The sequence below is a fragment of the Erinaceus europaeus genome, chromosome 8 (genome assembly GCF_950295315.1).
Source record: "Erinaceus europaeus chromosome 8, mEriEur2.1, whole genome shotgun sequence".
Taxonomy (NCBI): domain Eukaryota; kingdom Metazoa; phylum Chordata; class Mammalia; order Eulipotyphla; family Erinaceidae; genus Erinaceus; species Erinaceus europaeus.
The window spans coordinates 15,176,221-15,198,522 of NC_080169.1; the positions used below are offsets into that span (position 1 = coordinate 15,176,221).

The window sequence follows — 22,302 nt, forward strand, 5'->3', positions numbered from 1 at the left end:
TATAAAATAAGGATAATGGAATCAAAGAGAGTGGGTGGACCTGCTAAGAAAGAAATATTTCCTTTTGTTGCCCTTGTTTTATTGTTGTAGTTATTGTTGTTGTTGATTTTGTCATTGTTGGACAGGACAGAGAGAAATGGAGAGAGGACTGGAAGATAGGGAGAGAAAGACACCTGCAGACCTGCTTCACCACTTGTGAAGCGACTCCTCTGTAGGTGGGGGGCTGGGGGCTCGAACTAGGATCTTTATGCTGGTCCTTGCACTTCCTGCCAGGTGCGCTTAACCCGCTTCACCGCCTCCCAACTCCATTTAAGAAACTTTTGACACTAAAAGTCAAAATATGCTAGGGTGAGTTTCACTTAAATACAGAGAACATTTTATAGCCCCGATGAAAATCTTTGCAACTCTACGTCTGGGTGGTGGCCCACACCCTGCAATGCACAAGGACTCGGGTTCAACTCCAATGTCCCCACCGGCAGGGAAGAAGCTTCACAATGGATGGAGCTTGGCTGCAGGTGTCTCTCTGTCTCTGGTACTTTTTCTTTTTCTTCAGGATTATCAATGGGGCTTGGTGAAGGCACTATGAATCCACTGCTTCTGGTGGTTTCTCCCCCACCCCCTTCATTTTACTGCATAGGACAGGGAGAAGTTGAGAGAAGAAGGGAAGATAGAAAAGAGGAGAGGGTGGGGTGCATAGCATAATGGTTAAGCAAATAACAATAAAACAACGATGGCAACAAAAGGGAATAAATACATAAATAAATAAAAACTAAAACTAAAAAAAGAGAGAGGGAGTCGGGCGGTATAGCGTGGCAGGTTAAGCACACACGGCGCAAAGCGCAAGGACAGGCATAAGGATCGCGGTTCGAGCCCCCGGCTCCCCACCTGCAGGGGAGTCCCTTCACAGGCAGTGAAGCAGGTCTACAGGTGTCTATCTTTCTCTCCCCCCCCTAACAACAACGACATCAACAACAACAATAATAACTACAACAATGAAAAACAAGAGCAACAAAAGGGAAAATAAATATAAAAAAAAAAAAAAAAAGAGGAAAGTCACCTGCAGACCTAACTCACAGGTGGGCAGCTGGGGCTGTAACTGGGATCCTTGCACTTGGTACTATGTGTGCTTAATCCTGTGCACCACAGCCCAACCCCTTTTCTCCCTCGCTATGACCCCCTTCCTCTCAATTTCTGGTTGTCTTTCTCATAAATAAAGGTAATACAAAAAAATTAAAGAATCTTTGCAACCTTGTGGTCCGGGAGGTGGTGCAGTGGATAAAACGGTGGTCTCTCAGGCATGAGGTCCTGAGTTCAATCCCCAGCAGCACCTGTACCAGAGTGCTTTCTGATTCTTTCATAAATAAATAAAATATATATAAAAAAAAGAAGAATCCTTGCAACCCAAATATTCTCAGGGAGCTTGCAACCCAAATATTTTAAGGGAGCCATGCAGTAGCACAGCGGGTTAAGTGCAGGAGGTGCAAAGCACAAAGACCAGTGGAAGGATCCCGCTTCGAGCCCCCGGCTCCCCACCTTCAGGGGAGTTGCTTCATGAGTGGTGAAGTGAACCCTCTGCAGGTGGGGAGCCGGGGGCTTGAACCCGGATCCTTAGGCTGGACCTGTGCTTTCTGGTACATGCGCTACCAGGGATTGAACACGGCCTGAGTGCTCAGGAGTCCAATGCTTTATCTACTGCGCCACCTACAGACCACTCTTTTGAACTTTTTCTTTTTCTATTTTTCTTTTTTCTTTTTTGCCTCCAGGGTTATTGCTAAGGCTCAGTACCTGCACTATGAATCCACTGCTACAGAGGCCATTTTTTCCCATTTTGTTGCCCTTCTTGTGGTTGTTACTGTTACTGTTATTATAGTTGTTGTTGGATAGGACAGAGAGAAAGGGAAGACAGGAGGAGAGAAAGATAGACACCCACAGACCTGCTTCACTGCTTGTGAACAACTCCCCTGCAGGTGGAGAACTGAGGGCTGGAACCGGGTTCCTTAAGCTTTGCACCATGTGCACTTAACCCGCTGCACTACCGTCCATCCCCCCTCACTAAAATTTTTAGCCTTACTTAAATTATTTATTATTGCTTCCAGGGGGTTTATTGCTGGGGCTCGGTCCCAGCACTCACATCCGCTGTTCCTGGCTGCTTTTCTTTTTTCCTCTTGGGATTAATGGTTTACAGTCAATAGTAAAACACAGTAATTTGTATATGTGTAACATTTCTGCTTTCCACATAATTCAACCCCCTCTAGGTCCTCTTCTGCCGTAATGTTCCAGGATCTGCACCGTCCCCACCACATGTACCAAAGTGATTCTCTCCTGTTCTCAATCTCTATTTCTCATAAATAAATAGATCTTAGGGGCCAGATGGTGGTGCATCTGGTTAAGTGATGTATCACCATGTGCAAGCACCCATTTTCAAGCCCCGGCTCCCCACCTATGGAAGGGGACGCTTTGAGTGGTGAAGTGGGTCTGCAGGCGTTTCTGTTTCCCTCCCTTTTCAATTTCTCGGTCCTATCAAGCGTAATAGAGAGGGGATGGGGGAAACCAGAAAAATGGCTGCAGGGAGTGGAAGACCTATAGTGCTGTTGTCAAGCCCAGCAATAACCCTAGTGGCAGTGAAGGAGAATAATGGTGCCGGTAGAGAGCATAATGGTTATGCAAAGAGACTCCAGCTTGAGGTTCTGTAGTCCCCAGTTCAATCCCCACCACCATAAACCAAACCCCGGCGGTAGCACAGCGAGTTAAGCGCAGGTGGCACAAAGCGCAAGGACCAGCATAAGGATCCCAGGTCAAGTCCCCGGCCCCCCACCTTCAGGGGAGTTGCTTCACAGATGGTGAAGCAGGTCTGACCCTAACCCTTCCCCTCTTAATTTCTCTCTGTCCTATCCAACAACATCAATAATAACTACAGCAATAAAACAAGGACGACAAAAGGGAAAATAAATTTTAAAAGAGTGTACCCCCTTTGGGGAATTTTTAAAAACATGTTTTTAAAAACTAATCCTGGCAATTATAAAATCACCAAAAAACTATTTAATGGTTTATTATTAATGAGTTTTTTTTTAAGATTTTTATTTATGAGAAAGGTAGGACAGAGAAAGAACCAGACATCACTCTGGCACATGTGCTGCCAGGGATTGAACTTGGGACCTCATGCTTCAGAGTCCAAAGCTTTATCACTGTGCCACCTCTCGGACCACTTATTATTATAATTAGGTAATCTACTCCCCTTTTACAGACAAGGAAAACAGAGGTATAGAGGTTAATTATGATTTAGGTCATAAAGCTAGTAAATTGGTAAGCCAAGAAATGGTAAAGCAAAGCTATTATGTTTCCAGAACCCATATCTTTTACCTTATGTGCAGTGACCAGGGTTCAAGCCCCAACTCCCCACCTATAAGAGGAATGTTTTATGAGCAGTGAAGCAGGTCTTCAGGTGTATTTCGTTTCTCTCTCAGCCTTCTCTTCTTAATTTCTCTGTTTTATGAATAAAAATAGAAAGGAAAAGGAGGGAGTGGTCTCTGAGGGTGGGAGATTTGTAGTGTCAGCACTGAGCCCCAACAATAATCCTGGTGACAATAAAAAGAAATAAAATAAGTTATTGTCGCTCCATAAGATTATAGTGCTGGGAGTCGGGCTGTAGCGCAGCGGGTTAAGTGCAGGTGGCGCAATGCACAAGGACCAGCATAAGGATCCCGGTTCGAACCCCGGCTCCCCACCTGCAGGGGAGTCGCTTCACAAGCGGTGAAGCAGGTCTGCAGGTGTCTACCTTTCTCTCCTCCTCTCTGTCTTCCCCTCCTCTCTCCATTTCTCTCTGTCCTATCCGACAATGACAACAACAATAATAACTACAACAATAAAACAACAAGGGCAACAAAAGGGAATAAATAAATAAATATATAAAAAAAGTACAAAAAAAAAGATTATAGTGCTCTGTTCATCTTTCTCAATGAAGTGTTTTATGAAGATGGTGGGAGTTTTCAGATGTGTGGCAAAATGTACTTCCTGGGATATTGTTATGAATTCAAAGCACTGCCAACAATTTTAGCCTCTTTAAATATGAGTAGAGTCAATGCTGTAACCACTTCTCCTCATGTTTTCTATTTGTGTTGTGTAGGTACATCCAATGAAGTGGCTCAGTTTCTCTCCAAGGAAAACCAAGTCATCGTCCGCATGCGGGGGCTCCCGTTCACAGCCACAGCTGATGAGGTGGTGGCCTTCTTTGGACAGCATTGTCCCATCACTGGGGGGAAGGAGGGCATTCTCTTTGTCACTTACCCAGATGGCCGGCCAACAGGAGATGCTTTTGTCCTCTTTGCTTGTGAGGAGTATGCACAGAATGCATTGAGGAAGCATAAAGATCTGCTGGGTAAAAGATACATTGAGCTCTTCAGAAGCACAGCAGCTGAAGTCCAACAGGTTGGTTTTGAAGATCCCCGGGGGGCAGGGGGGTGACTTTCCTTGAACTGTTTTTCCTGAAAATAACTATAGTATCCTAGTGTTAATACAAAGCTTTGGTGCTCTGGTCTTTCTCTCTGTCACTTTATTTTTTTTAAATATTTATTTTTCTTTTTTGTTGCCCTTGTTTATATCATTGTTGTGGTTATTATTATCGTTGTTATTGATGTTGGCGGATAAGGCAGTGAAATGGAGAAAGGAGGGGAAGACAGAGATGGGGAGAGAAAAATAGACACCTGGAGACCTGGTTCACCACTTGTGAAGTGACGCTCCTGCAGGTGGGGAGCCAGTGGCTCAAACAGGTCCTGACAGCCAGCCCGTTGGCTTTGTGCCACATGCGCTTAACACACTGCACTTCAGCTAACCCCCTCTCTAGCTTTATTGAATAATGGTTTACAGTATAGTCTTTTTTTTTATCCGTATATATGGTTTTTTTATCCATATATATGGATATATATATATATATATATATATGTATATATACATTATGCTATCTAGCCCCACCCCCCATTATGCTATCTCTTCAGCCCTAATTCCTTTAATTAAAAATGAACAAACGGGCCAGATGGTGGCACACCTGATTGAGTGCACATGTTACAGTGCACAAGTACCCTGGTTCAAGCCCCTGGTCCCTATCTGCAGGGGGAAAGCTTGACAAGTGGTGAAGCAGTGCTGCAGGTGTGTCTCTGTCTCCCCCTTCCTCTCAATTTCTAGCTGTCTCTATCAAATAAAGATTTCAAAAAAATTTTTTTAAATGAGCAAAGATTCATAGGGCAGGAGAGCATAATGGTTACTCAAAAGAAGCTCATGCATGAGGTTCCAAAGTCTTAAGTTCAGTCTGCCCCACACCCTCCCCACCTTATAAGCTGGAGCTGAACACTGCTCTGGTAAAAATAAAATACAATTTAAAAAATCATGAGAGGGGGGTCGGGCGGTGGTGCAGTGGGTTAAGCGCATGTGGCGCAAAGCGCAGGGACAGGCATAAAGATCCCGGTTCGAACCCCGGCTCCCCACCTGCAGGGGAGTCGCTTCACAGGCGGTGAAGCAGGTCTGCAGGTGTCTATCTTTCTCTCCCCTTCTCTGTCTTCCCCTCCTCTCTCCATTTCTCTCTGTCCTATCCAACAACGAATTGCATCAACAAGGGCAATAATAATAACCACAACGAAGCTACAACAAGGGCAACAAAAGGGGGAAAAAAATGGCCTCCAGGAGCGGTGGATTCATGGTGCAGGCACCGAGCCCAGCAATAACCCTGGAGGAGGAAAGAAAAAAAAAATCATGAGAGAGTCGTTGGAGCCCCCAGCTCGACCTGCAGGGGGGTCACCTCACAAGTAGTGAAGCAGGTCTGCAGGTGTCTGTTTTTCTGTCCCCCTGTCTGTCCTCTCTTCATTTCTCTCTGCTCTATCCAACAACAAGGGCAACACAGCCTGTGAAGTGAACCTGCAGATAGGGATCCAGGACCTCAAACCAGGATTCTGATCTAAGTCTGTGTGCTTTCTGCCATGTGCGCTTAACCTGCTCCACCACTGCCCGCTCCCAAAAAAGTATTTTTACTTATTATTGGATAGAGACAGAGCAATTGAGAGAGAAGGGGGAGATAGTATGAGAGACAGGGAGACACCTGCAGCCCTGTTTCACTACTTGTGAAGCTTTCTTCTTCAGGTGGGGACCAGGGGGACCTGTGTCGCTGTGCATTGTGACATGTACACTTAGCCACCAGGTGCACTGTCACCTGGCCCCTGTCATCTTCTTCTTCTAGCGTTTGCCCTTCTTCCGTAGCCAGTCAACAGCGTCAGGTTGAGCCTGATGTAAAGTTTTGAGACCTCCTTTGAATCTGGAGAGGTGGCAGTCGTTGACTATGTGTGTCATAGTCTGTAGCCGCAGGGGCAGTTCGGGTCGTCTCTGGCTCCCCAGTGATGGAACATAGCGGCGCACCGGCCATGGCCTGTTCGATAGCGATTGAGGAGGGCCCTTGTCATGATAAGTTTATATGGTAGACAAGTCCTTGGTATAAGGGCATTTTGTTCTATGTATGCCTCAGCTTGTGTTTGACAAAAGTGATCTTGTGTTCTCCCAACTAAAAAACAGAGACTTTCTTTTTCTTTTTTTTTGTTTTTCAATAGTGCTTTCCCAACTTTAATATGCTTATGAATTAAACAGGGATCTTGTGAAAATGCAGACTGAGATGTACTAGGTCTGCGGTGGAGCTGATTTTCTCTATCTAATGGCCTCCCGGTGATGCTGGAGACAGCAGTGGAGGACCAGCTGTCTTAAGTCACCTCTGTTTTTTTGTTTGTTTGTTTTTGCTTTGAGCACAGGTGCTGAATCGATTCTCCTCAGCCCCTCTCATTCCACTTCCAACCCCTCCCATCATTCCAGTACTACCTCAGCAATTTGTGCCTCCTACAAACATTAGAGACTGTATACGTCTTCGAGGTCTTCCATATGCGGCTACCATCGAGGACATCCTGGACTTTATGGGGGAATTTGCCACAGATATTCGGACTCATGGGGTACACATGGTACTGAATCACCAGGTAGGAACGTCACTGGTTTTGAAAACTATTCTGTATATTCTTTCTAATGAACAAAGACTCCTCCTAACTTTTTTTTTTAATGTGCAAATATGTTAAGTATTTAAGGAAATATTCTAACTAAATTTAAGAGCTCTTTACAATGAATTCCTGAATACCATAGGTAGAAAGGTAGTTGAAAATTCATCTGATTCTGTCACGTCTAGCTATCAGATTATCAATAACATCCAGTAAGAGGCAAATGTTATACACTAAATATAGCATAATTTTCACTGAAATTACTGGAATCTGCAGCTCTGCTGTTGTCTTGTGAAGGCTATCTTTTTTTTTTAATTTAAATTTTATTTTGTTTTTATTTTGTTTTGTTTTTTTTTTGCCTCCAGGGTTATTGCTGGGCTCGGTGCCTGCACCATGAATCCACTGCTCCTGGAGGCCATTTTCCCCCTTTTGTTGCCGTTGTTGTTTCATTGTTGTTGTTATTGATGTCGTCATTGCTGGATAGAACAGAGAGAAATGGAGAGAGGAGGGGAAGACATACACCGGGAGAGAAAGATAGACACCTGCAGACCTGCTTCACCGCCTGAAGGGACTCCCCTGCAGGTGGGGAGCCGGGGGATCCTTATGCCGATCCTTTTGCTTGGCACCACCTGCGCTTAACCCACTGCGCTACCACCTGACCCCCGTGAAGACCATCTTCACCATATAAACCAAGGAGTATCGATAGCTTTAAGCAGTTTAGAAATGGTTTGCATTTTTGAATAGCATTCCTCACAATTGAGCATCACCAGGGGATTTTGGTTTCTTATTGAGTCACCATATCTAACAGGTTAGGGACTATTACTCTGATTAACGGCAGTAGACAGATTTGCCTCTCATGGATCCATGTGACCTATTCACCTATTCGGGTTGCACTTGGGGAGAAATGCTTCCTTGATGCTGGACAGGCTCTTAGCTGCCTGGAAGATGTTAGGTTTCCATCTTAGCCTGGGTTTGTTGCTAACTTCCCTGGTTGGTCACTCTTATGGTAACTTGCATGGTAATAATTTGCACTAAATAGTCTCTTGGAAAATGATGGTTGTATCTTTTTTTTTTTCTTCCCCATATAATTTCCTTGTTTTAAAAAACATATTTTACTTTTGATTAGAGAGAGAGAGACAGAGAGAGAGAGACCAGAGCATTGCTCATTTCTGGCTTATGCTGGGGATTGAACTGTGGGACCTTTGAGTCTCATGCATGAGAGGGAGCCTTTAGCAGAACGGTTGTGCTATCTGCAAAAAGACTCATGCTTGAAGCTTTAAAGTCTCGGGTTCAATTCACCATATCACCATAAGCCAGAGCTGAGCAGTGCGCTGGTAAAAAAATAGTAATAATAATATGCCGTCTCCCTAGCTCCATAAGAATCAATACATTCTGGGTATGTGGAATAGATCTATGCCTTTGTTTTTAAATAGGAAGTTTTTTTTTTTTTTTTAACTGATAGTAATAGAGGGAATGTCTATGTAAGGCTTCAAATGGAGGTGAAGAAGAAGTATGAGAACTTTGATAACTCTCACCAACCTTCACTGTGGTTTACAGCCCCATTTCCTTATCCCCTGCTGTCCCAACCCAAGCCACATCCTACCTAGACTTTAGGGATAAGGGAAAAGTATAAGGGTGTTACGGGTCAGTGGTAGCACTGAGAACCAGAAGAGAATGCTGGTCTTGTTCAGTTGCACTTAGGAGGATACATAAAACTCTACTACTGATTCTGTTACAAGCTTTTCTCATTCGTATGAGATTTAATCGGATTTTTCAGGAGGGGTAAAACCCAATATTCAGTCTTATATTTTGCAACCACAGTCACAAGGAGACCCTTTCAGAACTCTGTAAATCGGATACTAATTAACAGAAACCAAAAAGGATCATTTTCAGCCACGAGCTCTCAAAACTGTTTCTTCAAGGTTTTGTGGGCCATTCTGGTGATTAGGTGATGAAATGCACTTCCAGTCTCCAGTAGATCACACTGTCACCCAGATTTCGTGGCTAATGTGTCTTGGACTATGGGTGATTGTCACATTGCATGTTCTGCAAGCAACCATTTCCTTGTTGAAGGAGACAGTCTCCTATTGTTTTATTCTTCCCCTCCTCCCCACACGCTCAGGGCCGCCCATCAGGAGATGCCTTTATCCAGATGAAGTCTGCGGACAGAGCGTTTATGGCTGCACAGAAGTGTCATAAAAAAAACATGAAGGACAGATATGTTGAAGTCTTTCAGTGTTCAGCTGAGGAGATGAACTTTGTGTTAATGGGGGGCACTTTAAATCGAAATGGCTTATCCCCGCCGCCATGTAAGTTACCATGTAAGTTTTTCTTGGGTCTTGGCGCTGTTCTACGCTATTTGCTGGTAGGTGCTTAAGCTGCTTTCATAACTCTGTGTCCCTGGTTCTTTTCTGAGGCAGGTGAGGTGGTTACATAAGGCTTTCCCATCTGAAATCAGTAGTGTCTGATAATCATAGAAGACCTTGGTTGTGGACACCCATCATTAGAGATGCTTTAAATATCTTCTTTCAAATTATATTCTTGCTTTTCCAGTGATAAGCACTTGGTTTCTGAAGCTTAGTGTGCTCAAGATAAGCACTGACTCTGGGAGGCAACCTGGCTATATAGATATTTTAATACGCATTTATAGGTCAAAATAATAAGTATGGTCAGACCCTTTCCCCTCCACCAGTAATATGAGTTGTTTTTGTTTGTTTGTTTGTTTGTTTGTTTGGAGTTGATTTGATGTCCAGGTTGCCTTAAAGTTTTGGTTTTTTTTTTTTGGGCATCAAGTAATTTTTGGAAAAAATAGCCTGGTGAGCACTACTCTTTGTTTTCCAGGATATCTCAAATGAGCAAGTTAATTAAACAATGATAACACATAAATGCGTAAATGAATGAGCCAAAGTTTCCATTGGATCACAGGATCAGTGCTTAGTTTCAAGCCATGCTCTTGCTCATTGGCCACCTGGGTGCAAAGCCATCTGGAATCCTGTTTGAGAGGAATAAGCCCTTTAGTCTGGTGTACAAGTTATGATTGGTGACTACTACTAAACTTCTGGGGATCTGGTGTTAAAACTTGACTCTTTTTAACACTTTTTTGCTTTTTAACATAACACTTTCTGGTAGCTATGTTGGGTATGTTCAAAGATGTAGAACTTATTCAAAGATAAATTAAAAAAAAAAAAAGCCAAATTGTGTGCTTGATTCTGGTAAAATCACATTGTAGTAAAGTAGAATTGGGAGTCAGGCAATAGTGCATTAGGTTATGTGCACGTGGCATGGTGCAAAGCGCAAGGACCTGCGTATGGATCCCAGTTTGAGCCCCTGGTTCCCCGCCTGCCGGGGAGTCGCTTCACAGGCAGTAAAGTAGGTCCGCAGGTGTCTTTCTCCCCCCCCCCCCCATCTTCTCCTCCTCTCTCCATTTCTCTCTGTCCTATCCAACAATGACAACAATAATAACTACAACAATAAAACAAGGGCAGCAAAAAGGGGATAAATAAAAATACTTTTAGTTGAATATTGGTGGAGCTTACTCCTTTTTTCCTTTGGAATTTCTGAATTCTATTTATCTGCTGCTTGCTTTTGGTGAGTTATCTAATAGTTGGTTATTAATGAATATTGAGGTTTGAAAATGTATTTTAGTCTAAGTGGGATAGAGTAACTTTCCATCCTATCTATTGTTTATAAACCACTGATAATGTCAGTAACTCCTGCAGTTTCCTTTAGCAGTAATCTACAAAGCATTGTGAGATAAGGGAGTTTCTCCATAGTGGGTAACAAATTCTTTTACTTTCACTTCATTTCTCTTTCTGCTTGATAGAAAACTGAAAGTCTTCATGAGACTTTTTTTTTTTTTTATTGCCACCAGCATTACTGTTGGGGCTATATACCTCTATTAAGAATCCACTGCTCCTGGTGGCCATTTGTCCTTTTTTCTTTTTTTTTTCCTTTCTTCCTTTCTATTTTGATGGGGGGGGGAGTGCTGTCCATGGTGCTCCTATGTGGTTTCCAGAATGTTATAGAGGGTGTGGCAATGCCCTACACCTGCTGAACCACCTCCCAGGATCTTCTAAACAATTGGGATTCCATATCTAAAATTTTATTATGAGCAGGATTAGACCACTGTTCCCTCATTCCTGATCCTGAAGGTTGAACCTGGAGCCTCATACATACAAGAGCATATGTTTCACAGCTGAGCTGCCTTCTTGGCCTAAAACTGTTTTCATACATGCTAGTTTTAATGCCTATACTACTGAACTTTTCCTGCCAATTCTATTTAGGTGAGTTTATGTATGTAACAAGCGAACAGAATCTTTTCAGAAGTGCATATGATGAGTCAGGTGGTAGCGCAGGTGGCACAAAGCACAAGGACTGGCCTAAGGATCCCAGTTCAAGCCCCCAGCTCCCCACCTACAGGGGAATCACTTCACAGGCAGTGAAGCAGGTCTGTAGATATCTTTCTCTCCCCCTTTCTGTCTTGCCGTCCTTTCTCCGTTTCTTTCTGTCCTAACATCGATGACATCAGTAACAACAACAGTAACTACAAAAAATGGGGGACAACAAAAGGGAAAATAAATAAATATAAAAAAAATTTTTTTTAAGTGCATACGAGGGAGTCAAGCGGTAGCACAGCAGGTTAAGCACACATGGCACAAAGCACAAGGACCGGCATAAGGATCCCAGTTCAAGTCCTGGCTCCCCACCTGCAGGGGAATCGCTTCACAGGTGGTGAAGCAGGTCTGCAGGTGTCTATCTTTCTCTCCCCCTCTGTGTCTTCCCCTCCTCTCTCCATTTCTCTCTCTCCTATCCAACAATAACATCAATAATAACTACAACAGTAAAACAAGGACAACAAAAGGGAATAAATATATATATATTAAAAAGTGCATACGATGTAATCTTTTTTTTAAAAATATATTTATTATTGGATAGAGACAGAGAGAAATTGAGAGAGGAGGGAGAGATAGGGGAAAAGACAGAGAGACACCTGCAGTCCTGCATCACCACTCGTGAAGTTTTCCCCCTGCAGGTGAGGAGCAGGGGCTTGAACCCGGGTTCTTGCGCACTGTAACATGTGCGCTTAACCAGATGTGCCACCGCCTGGCCCCACGATATAATCTAATCTCAAAGAACAGAGCAGTTAAAATAGTGATTGGCTACTCTTGTACTGACATGTCTTCTCTTAAATTGGATAAAGCAATGCTGCTAATGTTATCAATGACATACCAGTCTTTGTGTAAGCCACAAGTGTAAAATGAATGGCTTGATAGTTTTGAAAACCCAGGCTTCACAAGATTGAATTGCCTGGATTTGTTAACTTTTACCACTGTCTTTAAGGTCAGCCCGATCCCCCCCCCCCCCAAGGGGGGGAAAAGAAACACTATCAACATGAGGTATCTAACATGAAGCACAGTTTAGGTCATTAATGAGGCACTCAAAAGTTGACTGAGATTAATGTGTTGATTTTTGTTTGTTTATGTGCTCATATCCAGCTATTACTCATCTCCATAAACATGTAGACACTCCCCGGAATAGAAGACAGAGATTAAATTCAATCAGGAACTACAAGCCCAAGCAACCTCTCAGTTATCTTTGGTGCTGAGTACAAATCTTAGAGAGTTGTGTTTGTCATCTACCATGTTGAAGCTAGGGGCTAACTTTATAATAAATAATAATAACTAGCTAACTTTAGTTATAGGGCTTGGAAGATGTTGGGGGGGGTAAAGGATTGTCAATGTTGCTTTTTTCATTTTAATCTGAGTTATCTTTATTTGTTTATTAATGAGGGTAGACAGCACCAGTTATCACTGTGGTGAATGCCTGGAGTTGAACTTGGAGATCAATGCTTTATCCATTAGGTTGCCTTGGTCTTTATTATTATTACTACTACTACTTGAGGGAGAGAGAACCAGAGCATCACTGTGGCACATGCAATGCTAGCAACAATCGAACTCAGAACCTCATACTTTTGAGTCCACACACGTTGTCTGCTACACCATGTTCTGGTGTGTGTGTGTGTGTGTGTGTGTGTGTGTGTGTGTGTGTGTGTGTGTGTGTTCTTTCTCTTTTATCTTTCCTTATCAGGGTTATCAATGGGATTTGCTGCCTCCATTGCATGACAAATCCACCTGGTGGACATCTTTCTTTTGTTTTCCCCCTTTTATTTTTTATTAAATAGGACAGAGAAATTGAGAGGAAAGGGGGAAAGAGAGGGAGTCAAGAGTTTCACCTCATGAAACTTCCACACACACACACACACACACGCACCGTTTATTTTTTATTTATTTATTTTTGTTTCTTAGGTGTTGGATTTATTCACTGGGCTGTTGTAAAAGTCCTGATGTTCTTTTCGATGCAAAATGTATTATGACTTTTTTTTTTTTCTTTTTATCAGAGCACTGCTCACTTCTGGTTTATGGTGCTGTAGGAGATTGAACCTGGGACTTGGAAGCCCAGGTTCCAGAGGCATGAGAGTTTGTTAGTATAACCTTTACACTGTCTACCTCCACTCTATTGGGACTTTTCCAACAACCCAGTATTTATTTATTTATTTATTTATTTATTTATTTATTTATTTATTTATTGCCAGAGCATTTCACAGCTCTGGTCTCAAAGTCTACCTTCATAAATACAGATTAGCTTCAAAACCTACCTCCTGGGTAAAGTTTGGGGAAAATGCAGAGTTAATCTACTCTTTTCAGGCCAACCAGTACAATCTATGTTCTGGCACAAAATGTAGTGCTGATAGCATGTTTTACTGTAACTTTTCATTTATGGGGAACTATAGAATAGGTAACAAGCCAGCAATGTAGCTCTCAAAAAAAAAAAAAAAAGAAAGAAAGAAATCTTTAAGTGTGAGTAATGCTAGGTATTTACTTTTTTTTTTTTAATTATTATTAGATAGAGACAGAGAAATTGGGGCGGGGGGAGACCTGAAGCTCTATTTCACCACTCGTGAAATTTTTCCCCCTGCTGGTGGGTACTAGGGGCTTGAACCTGGGTCCTTGCACACTGTGATGTTTGTGCTTTCCCAGGTGCACTACTGCCTGGGCCCATCATTTCCTTTTTCAAAGGGCTCATTTGTAGTAAATGGTATTTTGCAGATGGGGGTGGATCACCTAATGTCGAGTGGTTATGATTTGGTAATAGTCAAAAGGGACTTTGAGTAGAATGGTCCAGAGAACCAGTCTCTGGTAGAACATGTAAACTAGAACGATGATCTCATGGCTTACATGTTAACTCTTAAGTGTCAGGTGTGATAACCATCTTAATATCTTTCTCTTTGCTTATTTAGGCCTGTCTCCTCCCTCCTACACATTCCCCGCCCCAGCAGCAGTCCTCCCCACTGAAGCTGCCATTTATCAGCCCTCAGTGCTTCTGAACCCACGAGCGCTGCAGCCATCCACCGCCTACTACCCAGCAGGTGCTCAGCTCTTCATGAATTACACCGCCTACTACCCTAGGTAAGGCTCCAATAGACATGGAAGCGAGAACCAGGCACAAGGACTGCTTTGAATAACCAGTGCCTGAGCTCATGAGAGAATATTGTCTTGCCACATGGAAGATTGGCGTGGCACAGGCAACAGCCTCTGGGTCCTCTGAGTCAAGGGTGTTTTTGTCTTTGTTTTGTTTTGTTTTGTTTTCCAAGATAAACCAAAACAAGTTTCTCCTTTTTTTTTTTTTTTTAAGATTTTATTTACTTATTAATGAGAAAGATAGGAGACAGAGAGAAAGAACCAGACATCACTCTGGTACATGTACTGCTGGGGATTGAACTCAGGACCTCATGCTTGAAAGTCTAGTGCCTTAGCCACTGCGCCTCCTACTGGACCACACAAGTTTTGTTTTTGTTTTGTTTTTTATAGTTGTAGTTATTGATATCATTGTTGGATAGGACAGAGAGAAATGGAGAGAGGAGGAGAAGACAGGGCAAGAGGAAGATAGACACCTGCAGACCTGCTTCACCGCCTGTGAAGTGACTCCCCTGCAGGTGGGGAGCTGGGAGCTGGAACCTGGATCCTTAAGCCAGTCCTTGTGCTTTGTGCCACATGCGCTTAACCTGCTTGCTACTGCCTAAGTCCCTCCTCTGCCCTATCCTGTAGCCAACTTCAAGTCTTTGTTTCTGTCTTTCTGCCCCTCTATTATATTTAACTCAGATACTGCATCATTAATCATCTCTCTTATTTGGTAGGACTTATCTCATATACACTCTGACTTTTGATGGTTCCCTCTTCCCCCCACTTCTGGACTAATCATTTTACTAAGCGTGTTTGGGACCACAGTTTTGATGTTCTATTTAGGTTTACATAGTTTAATTGAATATGGGAACTTATGAAAGAAGTTGATATCTTGTGGCCCGGGAGGTGGTGCCATGGTAAGGCTTTGAACTCTAAAGTATGAGATCCCAAGTTCTATCCCTGGCAGCCCATGTGCCAGGGTGATGTCTGGTTCTTTCTCTCTCCTCCTATCTTTTAAAGTCCCCGCATAACCAGAGCTGAACAGTGTTCTGGTTTAATGTATATATTATCTATGGAAGAGGGGGGGGGAGGAGGGGAGCGACTCTGTACATTACTCTGGTACATGCAATGCTGGGGATTGAATTTAACACCTCAGGATTGAGAGTCCAATACTTAATCCACTCTGCCACCTCCCAGGTTCCCTATCAGTTTGATACTCTGAGGATCTAGGCCCAAAAGTTAACATGAACCTGACAGTGACCAGAAGTTTGCAGTTGCAAGTTTTCAGTAGTCACTAGATTATCATGGGCAGGTATTGTTTAATATCTGGATCTGACAGAAAGCAGGTTACTATCTCTGAACAGGGAATCTGCCCCAGCATCTATTACTATGGAAACGAAATTCCAGTATCTCACCCTCCAAAGTTCTAGCAAGCTACTGGACAGTTTATTTCATCTCTTTAATTCCCTATTATGTGTTGTTACAGACGTGTAGAGTAATAGGCTCGAGGTACTGGCTTTTTATTGTAATCTTCCCCACTACTTGCCATATTAGATTCTCCCTCTCTTAGAAATCTCTTCCAGTTACAACTTAACTGTTGGTTGTAGGGGCTTTTTTTCTTTGTTGGAGGACAGTCTTTCTGGATCCTGCCACCTGATTTTTGACTTCTTTTTTTTGGGGGGGGGGTTATACTGTTTCTCTAGCCCTGTCTTCCTTTTTTTTTTAATATTCCCTTTTTGTTGCCCTTGTTTTGTTGTTGTAGTTATTACTATTGTTTTTATTGATGTCGTTGTTGTTGGATAGGAGGGAGAGAAATGGAGAGAGGAGGAGGAAGACGGGGGGGGGAGAAAGATAAGACACCTGCAGACCTGCTTCACTACCTGTGAAGCGACTCTTGTGAAGGTGGGGAGCTGGGGGTTCTTAGCGGGATCCTTGAGCCTATCCTTGTGCTTTGCTCCACCTGCACTTAACCTGCTGCACCCTGTCTTCATTTCTAAGCATGTAGAATTCAAAAATTGTACTCTGGGACCAGGAGCTAGCTCACGTGGTGTTTTGCACACTTCACTGTGTGGGAATAACCTTGGCGCACCACATTGAACACTCTGCAGAGGGGAAACTTCATGATGCTATGCCGTCTCTCCTATGTTTCACTCTTTATTTGGGGGGAAGAAAAATAAAGAAAAAATAACAAGGGCCATGACGCCCTGCTGATTACCACACAGTAAATAAGACAAATATCAGAACTTTGTCCCCTTTTTATGACTTAGCAGTTGGCTGGGGTGGGGAATGTATGTCACATTTAGTTGATCCTCTCAGTGGTTTGTGATATTTATACTTTAAATACAGCTACTGCTAGGAAAAGGCGATGCATTGGGTGAGAAATTGGATTTTCAAGCATGAGTTTCCATGTTCAGTTCCCAGCATCACATGTGCCAGAGTAATGTTCTGGTTCTCCCTCTCATTAATATATAGGTAAATATTTTTTTAAAAAAGAATGCATATTTATATTCAAGGTTTTGTGTGAGCACAGATAAACAGCTTTCTTGGATAAAGCATATAACTGGTTATGTGGTCTGGGAGGTTGCGCAGTGGCTAAGGCGCTAGACTCTCAAGCATGAGGTCCTGAGTTCAATCCCTGGCAGCACATGTACCAGAGGGATGGCTGGTTGTTTTTCTCCTCCTATCTTTATTATGAATAAATAAATAAATTCTCTAAAAAAAGGAATTCTCCCATAACTGTTTAATCGTGGACATTTTCTCAGTCAGTTTTCCAGAGGGAGTTCACCACTCTACACTTCTTCTAGTAAATGTGTGAGAGTTCTAATTTATTTTTCTCTCCTCTCTCTCTCGCCCTATCTCTCATCCGGGGTTATTGCTGATTCTCAGTACCAGTCCACTGCTCCTGGCCGCCATCTTTTCCATTTCTTCATTGGATAGGACAGAGAGAAATTGAGAAGGTAGGGGAAAATAGAGGGAGAGAGAAACACACCTGCAGACCTGTGTCACCACTTAAGAAGTCTTCCTCCTGCATGTGGGGAGCATAAGCCTGAACTTGGCTCATGTCTGTCTGTCTCCCTATCTCTCCCTTCGCTCTTGACTTCTGGCTGTCTCTATCCAGTAAATAGAGATAATAAAAAATTATTTTTAAAAAATACTTTATTTATTAATGAGAAACTTAAGAGGAGAGAGACAAAGAACCAGACATCACTCTGGTACATATGTTGGGGGATTGAACTCAGGACTTCATGTTTGAGAGTCTAGTGCCTTAGCCACTGTGCCACTCCCGGACCACAGATTTGCGTTTTCATAACGACTCTTTCCTTGAAGATTTTTATACATGCTTTTAATCATTTATTTTTTGGGGAAGAAAATTTTGTATTTACTTACATCCTTTGCACAGCTATGTTTTTGGGTTTTTTTTTTTCCCCTTTTGTTGCCCTTGTTGTTTTATTGTTGTAGTTATTATTGTTGTTGTCCTTGTTGGATAGGACAGAGAGAAATGGAGAGAGGAGGGGAAGACAGAGAGGAGGAGAGAAAGCTAGACACCTGCAGACCTGCTCCACCGCCTGTGAAGCGACTCCCCTGCAGGTGGGGAGCCGGGGTTCGAACCGGGATCCTTATGCCGGTCTTTGTGCTTTGCGCCACCTGCGCTTAGCCCGCTGCGCTACAGCCCGACTCCCTTTTTTTTTTTTTTTTTTAAATGACTGGCATACTCCAGCTTGTTTGAACTGAATAAAAGCTTATTTCATGTAGCACTTGGTGAAACAGCTGAGAGTCGATCATTTTCTTTCTTCCTCTCTCTGTCTCTAATTGGTGGGTATAGTGGTTTTCAGTAAAATGCAGTTGTTGGTACATGTGTAAAATTTCTCAGTTTTCTTTCTTTTTTTTTTTTAATTTTATTACCTTTATTTATTGGATAGTAACAGGCAGAAATGGAGAGGGAATGGGATGGGAGGGAGGGAGAGAGTAAGAGACACCTGCAACACAGCTTCACCACTCACAAAGCTTTCCTCCCTGCAGGCGGGGACCAGGGGCTAGAACCCAGGTCCTTGAACATTGTAGCATGTGCGCTCACCAGGTGCACCACCACCCAGCCCCAATTGCTGGTACATGTTTAAAATCTCTCAATTTTCTGTGCAACACCAACACCCCCCCCCCCCCATCCCACAAGTCCTGAAAGTCTGCACCCACTCATCATTTACTTTGGTACCTTTATCAAAGTATAACTTTTTTTGAAAAAAGTTTTATTTCCTTTTGTTGCGCTCGTTATTTTTATTATTGTAGTTGTTGTTATTGGATAGGACAGAGAGAAATGGAGAGAGGAGGGGAAGGCAGGGGGAGAGAAAGACACCTGCAGACCTGCTTCACACCATCTGTGAAGTGACTGCCCTGCACGTGGGGAGCCGGGGACTTGAACCACCAAGTATAAGTTTTAACTCTTGTATTTATAAATGTTATTCTGTTTCAGTGGATTTTTTTGTTTATATAGTGTGAAATATAACCATAGTGTTAAAAAAAATGAGGTGGGAATCCAAGTTTCCCCTATAGTTGTTGAATACTTTTGCCATTTTATAAAATGACTTTATTTAGGTGGGTAGAGAAAATAGCATAAAGGTTATACGAACAGACTGTTATGTCTGAGGCTCTAAAGTCTCAGGTTCAATCCTCTACACTACCATAAACCAGAGCTAAGCAGTGCTCTGGTTAAAGAAGAAGAATAACTATCTTGATAATGAAGTGTACTGTATTGGATTCACAGAGATTAGCATGGCCTCTGCACAAAGATGACGTGCAGATTCATTGAGCATTCCATATTTTTATGTGACTTTAAGTAATACAGTATACCATGCAAATGATCTTTTATCCCAGTGTGCAAAGTTTCAGTAACTCCTCATGAAATACGTGGAGAGATCTTGACTGCTTTTGAGGATTGGTCTTTGTATCTATTAGTCGTTTGACCTTTTTTTTTGTTTTTTTTTTTTACTATTTATTTTCCCTTTTGTTGCCCTTGTTTTTGTTGTTGTTGTTGTTGGATAGAACAGAGAAATGGAGAGGGGAAGGGAAAACAAGAGAGGGGGAGAGAAAGATAGACACCTGCAGACCTGCTTCACCACCTGTGAAGTGACTCCCCTACAGGTGGGGAGCCGGGACCTCAAACTGAGATCCTTAAGCTCATAAATTGATTTTTAATCTCTAAATATACTCTCGGTGTTGTAATAATATATGAGAATAACTAATATGCTAAACAAGTTCAGGATCACTGTTTTAGACACTTGAAAGGTTATGGACAGCAAGTAGTCAAATAATGTTTTCAGACTCCTTTTAGTGTGTCCAGCATTTTACAGCTTTGGGCTGAGTTTTTTCAAATAAAGGGGGAGAGGGAAAGATACCACAACACTGAAGCTTCCCCTGTTGCACCTTCCCAGCTGAGCTAACCTGCCAGCCTGTAGGCTCTCATATTTGTAAACCAATGAAATCAAATGACAGTTATGGGAATATCAAGAGTGAGATGACCCATTACTGTACTTTATGGTTTCTGGAGTAATTTCATGCTAAGTAGCAAAGAATTCTGTGACCTTAGGAAGATGCTCACTTAGTAGTTTATGAAACTGAAGTTTTAGAGAAATTAGTGACCTACTCAAGATTCCTTTGCTAATAAAAAGTCATAAAGGTGAGTGTTCGGGAAGGTTGCATAGTGGATAAAGCATTGGTCGGTCAAGCATGAGGTAATAAGTTCAGTCCCCAGCAGCACATGTATCAGAGTGATAATCTGGTTTTTTCTTTCTCTATCTTTTTCATGAATAAATTCTCTTTTTTTAAAAAAAAATCGCGAGTCTGGCAGTAGTTCAGAGGGTTAAGCACACGTGGCAAAGCACAAGGACCAGCGTAAGGATCCCGGTTCGAGCCCCCGACTCCCCACCTGCAGGGGAGTCGCTTTACAGGCGGTGAAGCAGGTCTGCAAGTGCCTGTCTTTCTCTCCCCCTCTGTCTTCCCCTCCTCTCACCATTTCTCTCTGTCCTATCCAACAACGATGACATTGATAACAACAATAATAACTCCCAACAATAAAACAAAGGCAACAAAAAGGAATAAATATTTTTTTAACTTTTTTTTTAAAAACAATAAAGGTGCCAGGCTCCAGCATGCCTGAATAAGTGCACATATTATCATGTGAAGGACTCAGTTTCCAGCCCCCGAGCCCTACCTGCATGAGTGACTCTTCACAAGCATTGAAATCAAGTCTGTAGGTGTCTTTATCCTTTCCATCTTGTCCTGTCAAATAAAATAGAGGGAAATGGCTGCCAGAGCAGTGGACTCATTATGCAGGCACAGAGCCCCAGTGATAACCTGGTGGTCGGGGGGGGGGGGGATCATAAAGATGAACCTTCTAAAGCTGTGAGTCTTTATCACTCGTAGGAACCGAATCTTAAGCTGCTAATCTACACAAAATCAGTTCCTTAAAAGATGGGGGCTTAAAAGGTGGGGGCTGGGCGATAGCCCAGTACGGGTTAAGTGCACATGGTGCAGACTGAAAGGACCAGAATAAGGATCCTGGTTCAAGCCCCCAGGTCCCCACCTGCAGGGGGGTCACTGCACAGGCAGTGAAGCAGGTCTGCAGGTGTCTATCTTTCTCTCCCCCTCTGTCTTCCCCTTCTCTCTCCCTTTCTCTGTCCTATCCAACAACAGCTATAACAACAATAACAACCACAACAAGGGCAACAAAATGGGGAAATTATCCTCCAGGAGCAGTGGATTCGTAGTGCTGGCACCAAGCCCAAGTGATAACCTTGGAGGCAAAAAAAAAAAATATATATATATATATATATATATATATATATATATATATATATATATCCTTATGTATGTTTTCATTTATAGGCGTCTGACCATCAGTTGTTGTAGGAAACAGATAGGGTAGGGGGACAGGGTGAAACTAATTTCATGAAGTAGTCACTGGAGTCTCTACAAAAAAGAATAATTACTATTTACTTGACTTGTGCTCCTGAAAGGTAATTGCTGCCATTAACACCAAGACCCACAAATCCACCTCCTCCTCTGTTAATGGTGATTGATTTAATTTGTTCTGCATCCCTTCAAATTTACCACCACCCCTACCCCCTATTTTTCATTAAGTTTGGAGTGGGCATTACAGAGTACTTGGCTGTATTACTGTGCTGTATAATTGCTTATGTGAGTTCATTCTTTGCAGTGCTTTGGATCTTTCTGGTCTCTGTGGCTGTGGTTCCTTGTCAGTCCTTTGTATTCATACCTTTTCATGCCTTAGCATTCCTGGTGACTAGCCAGTTAATCATCAATGAGCTGGGCTTTGGAAGTGGTGCTTGGTGGTTGAGTGACGTCTATGAAGGTTTAATTCTCTTCCTTCCTCTCCTTTAGAGAGAGTCAGTTCTTTGGGGGAAGCCCTGCACTTAACTCTGCACGAACCCATCTAGCTTTCTGCCTTTGACTCTTGTGGAAATGTGGGACGGAATAGCTCTGATGTTCTTACCTGTGGAGAGAGAGAAGTCTGAAGGAAAACTGTGGTTCCTCGAGTTTTTAGAATGTTGCTGAATTTTTTTTTAGAGTAAATGGTTCTGATATTGCCAATTCCTGTTGGTTCACTGTGCTTTCTCTCCCTTTAGCCCCCCAGGTTCGCCCAATAGTCTTGGCTACTTCCCTACAGCTGCTAATCTTAGCGGTGCCCCTCCACAGCCTGGGACCGTGGTCAGAATGCAGGGCCTGGCCTACAATACTGGAGTTAAGGAAATTCTTAACTTCTTCCAAGGTTACCAGGTCAGTAGCTTGAAGAAAACTGCTCAGTGCCCTTG

At 42.8% G+C, this 22,302-nt stretch overlaps 1 protein-coding gene across 11 annotated transcripts in view; it reads left to right on the forward strand.

The window, feature by feature from the left end:
* Positions 1–22,302, forward strand: part of ESRP1 (epithelial splicing regulatory protein 1) — a 59,147-nt gene that overhangs the window by 26,085 nt on the left and 10,760 nt on the right. For 4 of the 11 annotated variants that reach the window (XM_060195967.1, XM_060195968.1, XM_060195961.1 and 1 more), the window contains 5 exons: positions 4,124–4,425; positions 6,783–7,001; positions 9,139–9,337; positions 14,314–14,482; positions 22,117–22,267. In XM_060195967.1, coding sequence (XP_060051950.1) covers positions 4,124–4,425; positions 6,783–7,001; positions 9,139–9,337; positions 14,314–14,482; positions 22,117–22,267 — 1,040 coding nt within the window. The remainder of the gene's footprint in view (positions 1–4,123; positions 4,426–6,782; positions 7,002–9,138; positions 9,338–14,313; positions 14,483–22,116; positions 22,268–22,302) is intronic. The other 7 variants (XM_007532113.3, XM_060195960.1, XM_060195962.1 and 4 more) reach the window with 3 other exon arrangements.